The sequence below is a fragment of the Penaeus monodon genome, unplaced genomic scaffold (assembly GCF_015228065.2).
Source record: "Penaeus monodon isolate SGIC_2016 unplaced genomic scaffold, NSTDA_Pmon_1 PmonScaffold_9124, whole genome shotgun sequence".
Lineage (NCBI taxonomy): Eukaryota > Metazoa > Arthropoda > Malacostraca > Decapoda > Penaeidae > Penaeus > Penaeus monodon.
This window is the reverse complement of record NW_023664464.1, coordinates 1-5,000: the sequence shown is the minus strand read 5'-3', so window position 1 is coordinate 5,000 and position 5,000 is coordinate 1. Positions and strand designations below refer to the sequence as shown.

The window sequence follows — 5,000 nt, the reverse complement described above, 5'->3', positions numbered from 1 at the left end:
GGTAAAGTTAGGAGACTCTTAGGTCATACCTTATAATGGTTTCAAGGTATGAGGGATAGTGAATTTGATATGAGTTTTGTTTTCATTGTGTAATTTCAGATAGTATTGTATTTGATAAGTAGCTTAGATTTTTGTTTTATAAATGCTGGAAATAATTAATTTGTACAAATATTTTCTTCTTATTCACTGAAATTTCTTGTCTTTTTATCTTTCGGACAAAGATATAAGCAGAGCTTTATGTGGTCTCAGTTGCATGTTTCTATTTTTCCAGTAAACTTCAGAAGAAAAAGAAATAACCTTGCATTCAAGACTTATGGAAAGTCTTAAATGGTCTAAGAGGTTTATTATGCTATTGATATAAATTGTAAATAAGAAGAATAACTAGAAATATGGGAGAGATTTACAGCTTCCATACCCTGCAGTCTGTTAATCTGAAGAAGGAATATATGAAGATTACCAGGAACTTTTCTTCTGAAATACTAATATAGCTAATGCATTGCTGATGGTAATATCTATTTGGGTTTTAACTCTAAAAAAGTTATCATTTTCTACAATGATTTGACAAAGGAGCAAAGTTGCTGTAAGTATAATGTATATATAATAAATATTGTTTCCAGTTAGACCCTTGCACTTTATAAACTAATTCAGATATTAAGGCAGAAGATTTTTCTTTAAGTTATGAAGACCATTCTTATTCCATAAGAAAAATCATTTAAATATCAGGTCGATGCTGAATCATGATAAAATATAGTTTTTAGGGGCTATTTAAGTTCAGGTTAGTTAGCATGAGTTATATGAGGTTAGATTAGGTAGCTTAGCTTAGGTTAAGTTATATTATGTTGTGTCAAATTGGTTTAGGTTAGGTAACCTAACCCAAAGGTAGGTTAGTTTAGTTTGAGTAACATTAGGTTTGGATAAGTTAGATTGAATTAGGTTGGAGTGAGTTGGGTAAGGTAAGCTTAGTTTTGGTTGAGTTAGGATGGCGTTGCATTGACTTTAGATAAATTAAGGGAGCTGGAGACACTTACAGCTAAAATCAAAACATTTTGAGTGAAAACTTGAAATGTTCCAGATGAATAGGCATTTTTGTTCCCAACATTTTATGTGAATAAAGATGATAATGTTGTGATGTCTTTTTTTTCTGTGAATAGCTTAATGATATCTTTAGGTCCTTGTGCAATGGGAAGTGAAAAATATCCATATGTTGCTGAATGTCATCTATTACTGATAACTCCTTTACTTCATTGAAAATATCTCACCCACTGTTCCTCTGAAGATTCCCTTTGGTAGTATGGGTCTTATTTCTTTCCAGAAATCCTTGACTTGTATTTCTTAATCATCATTATAAAGAGAGAATGTACCCATGTATCAGCAAAATATTTCAATTACTATTTCTGTATTCAAAGAATTACTCATCAAAAGTCCCACATCCAACACCACCAGAAATTTTGTATTCTTGACTTGTACAATTTTATTTCTATACTCTCACTGCTGGGAGTCGTCAGAAGTGGTACATCATTGGAAAGGGGTTTTGTTCACCAGCAGTGAGGACCTTTGCTTTCTTAAGTAGCAGGCCCTCGCCACTTTGTAATATTATATCTAGAGTGAGAGCACAACATTTGCAGCTTCATATGTTGGTTTTCAAACTACTTGTATCATTTTGGTATTTATAAAATGTTTTATGATGTATCATAGTCATATTGAAAACTGACCATTGTGGGTGTTGGCTGAAAGGGAAGGCCTATTAGGTGAACAAGATGGTTGTGGTGGTTGTTTCGTTTAGTTCAGGTGTCATCTTCTGTATAAGCAAAGATTCTGAGATGATAGGTATGGGCGGGAGGTGTATGAGGATAGAATACTAGAATCTGTGTTACAGAAAGGGTGTGAGTGAAGTTGGGAGTACTCTCTTATTGTTGAGAAAGATAATTGTGCAGCGGAAGGTGTCCTGAAGGATCATTCTTTGTGTTCTAGGATGCAATGTTGTAACCATCGTGAAGTGGAATCCATGTACCGAACTTGGCAGCATGAACATATAAATAAGTACACTATGTTAAAACACATGTCAGAGTTACATCTCAGTGACTGTTTTAGAAATTTGGTAATATTGTTAGTGTTGGTTAAGACAAAAGTGAATTTAATTTGGGGATGATTATTTGTAACAATGATTTTAGTTGTTCCCTAATTTCAAAACTTAAAACTATCCATATACTGTAGTTTAATATACCTATCTCTTTTTAACAGAACAGGCAGTGGGTTGGTTTTAGAATATTTACAAAGGAAAGTTTTTGTAAGTTTATCAAATAAAAAGAATGGTTAGTTATAAAGAATTAATTAAGAAAAAGAATTTGTCATGAAATGTACCTCTGTTTCTATATTCACTGAGCTACTAACATCATCATACTATATAGTGCAGTTAGTTTCTTGGTTTCAGGGTCATTACATTTGCATATAAGTGCCAAAATTAACCTGGGTACAGAAACTTTCCTAGCTTAGGAATGTAATAATTTACAGTCTTATATAGGATAGGATATTTCATTCTGTGTAGAGAATTATAAATATATAACTATGTGCAATCCATTTTTGCTTTATCATTATTTGAATCAGACAGGAGCAAAGTAAAAATGATATGTGATATGAAGTTTGGAAGTGTCATGAAAACTTACTTAAAATATAACTCATGAAATGTTCATCTCGGTTTTAGAATATGGATAGACTACTGAAATGTCTTCTTATTAAAGATTTGCAGAGAGGCTTATTTGATGGTTGTTTAATCACTGTTTGAAGATAGTATGAGAATAGAGATAAAAACCAATATTATAAAAAAATCATAGTTTAATAATAGTTCTAGGTTCATTTAGTTAAATTTCTTTTAAAGGCTTTATTCATCACTGTGGGCATTGCACCCTCTCATCACCAGGTGGGACTCCTGACCCTAAAGACACTATGGTGGACCGACTATGTCCTTGGGCTTCATACGTGGTGCAGCCACCCAAGTCAGAAGGGATTGCGTATCAGCATCACTTCTGGAACCCTCCACCAGAAGAGGTATGTTAAGAGAGAGGAGATTGAAATATGGGTACAAGAATTTGGATGTGAGAGGAAGAATTGGAGAGGGAAGAAAGAAGGATAGATAAAAAAGAGAAGGTGAGGAAAGGAAGATAGAAAGGAAAATTAAATGGGAGGGAGTAAGTGAAAGAGAATAAGAGAGTGAGGGAGATAAGAAAAAGAAGTGAGGAGGAAAGGGGGAGGAAGAGATAGACAGAGAAGAGAAGAGAGAGAAGGACAGAGATAGAGTGGGAGGGACAGAAAAGTAAAATGGGGAGAGTGGGAGCAGTTGAAAAGTGAAAAGACTGTGCCAGATGTACTATAAAAAGAATATATGTATATATTTGATATATTTTAACTAGGTCAATATAATGAATTACAAGAAATTTTGCACCTTTTGACAGAAATATACCTTCAAGCACCCAAAGCCAAATAAGCCATCAAGCCTGAGGATTTATGAGTGTCATGTTGGCATTGGTACTAGTGAGCCTAAAGTTGGATCATACAAGGAGTTTACCAAAATGTTCTTCCAAGGATAGCAAAGTTGGGTAAGAAATGGTTTGTGACAGGATGATGATGTAGAGTTGTCTTGTTTGTTAGGGAATTGGTTTACAATGAAGAATTTTCATTTTACTTGTGTTTATTTCTTTTTTTCTTTCTCATATTTTTTTTTTATATTTGAAAAATATCCTTTAAAGTTCACATGCTGTGTATTTTTGTTCCTCAGAAACTCAGATAAAAGTACTGGTGTAAATAAATAAAAGTATTGCATTGTTCTAAGCTACAAAATGATGTTGATATTGATTATCATTTATATAAAGATTTTGTAGTTTAATCCATTGCTTGACATTATTCCAGGGTACAATGCCATCCAGTTGATGGCCATTATGGAACATGCATATATGCCAGCTTTGGGTATCAGGTGACCAGTTTCTTTGCTGCTTCAAGGTGAGAAATGTATTAAAATTTATTTACTTTATTCATTTGATGTTATTCTTGAAATAACTGCAATGATATCAATTTTTTATATATTTGTATTTCCTCTGTGTGCTTGTCTAGAAGTATAGATGCTAAACCAGTTTCAGCTCCTAAATAGCTGGTCTTAGGACAAACTCCCTCCTGTTTTAGCCGGTATGGAACACCAGAAGAACTCAAAGAATTGGTTTATACAGCTCACTCCATGGGGTTATACGTTCTTTTGGATGTTGTGCATTCTCATGCATCCAAAAATGTCTTGGATGGTCTTAATGAGTTTGATGGAACGGACTCCTGCTATTTCCATGGAGGGGGCAGAGGAATACATGATCTTTGGGATTCAAGATTATTCAACTATTCACAGTAAGTGTGTAGATTTGATATAGCTTTTTAAAAGCTTGTTAACCTTGTTTTTTGTTAGCAGATGTTGTTTATGTATTTATTTGTATTTTTTTTTACTAGGGAATTTGAAACCTTTTTTGGTTTCACATATTTTTAATTTAAATCTTTGTAATGAGAAGATTTGCATATGCATGTAGCTATATGAAGACAGTTGCATACATTTATGCATAATAAGAATATGTATACATTATACTCATAACAAGGAGCAGGTATTAGGAGTAAATATCTTCTTTTTTATCTATATCAGCTGGGAAGTGCTTCGGTTCCTTCTCTCTAACCTTCGCTGGTACCTTGAGGTATACAATTTTGATGGATTTAGGTAAGTAATCCCTTTTTTGATTGTGGTATTGCATTAGATCTTTGCTAATATACCAATAGGAGCTAGGAAGTAAATGAGTTTCAAGTTTAATTTTCAGTATTACTGCTTTTCATCAAACATAATTATTTTTGAAATGAACCTTTTTTTCTAATATTGTAATTACATCATTGGAACAGTCTGTAACACAAGTTTGATATGAAATCACAGGTTGATGGTGGATCCAGTTGTATCCTCACTGGAATAGGAAGGTTTTAGTGGA

The 5,000-nt window shown here is 33.2% G+C and overlaps 2 protein-coding genes across 2 annotated transcripts; both read left to right on the top strand.

Annotated features, from left to right (window-relative positions):
* The first annotated feature begins 2,926 nt into the window (after positions 1-2,926).
* Positions 2,927-3,586, top strand: LOC119572015 (1,4-alpha-glucan-branching enzyme-like). The gene is made up of 2 exons (XM_037919057.1): positions 2,927-3,045; positions 3,450-3,586. Exons 1-2 carry the CDS (start codon positions 2,944-2,946, stop codon positions 3,582-3,584), a joined length of 237 nt encoding a protein of 78 aa, XP_037774985.1. The 5' UTR covers positions 2,927-2,943; the 3' UTR covers positions 3,585-3,586.
* A 29-nt stretch (positions 3,587-3,615) lies between these two features.
* Positions 3,616-4,985, top strand: LOC119572014 (1,4-alpha-glucan-branching enzyme-like). The gene is made up of 5 exons (XM_037919056.1): positions 3,616-3,623; positions 3,904-3,993; positions 4,174-4,383; positions 4,670-4,741; positions 4,949-4,985. The coding sequence occupies exons 1-5, from the start codon at positions 3,616-3,618 to the stop codon at positions 4,983-4,985; spliced, it is 417 nt and encodes a 138-aa protein (XP_037774984.1).
* The last annotated feature ends 15 nt before the right edge of the window (positions 4,986-5,000 follow it).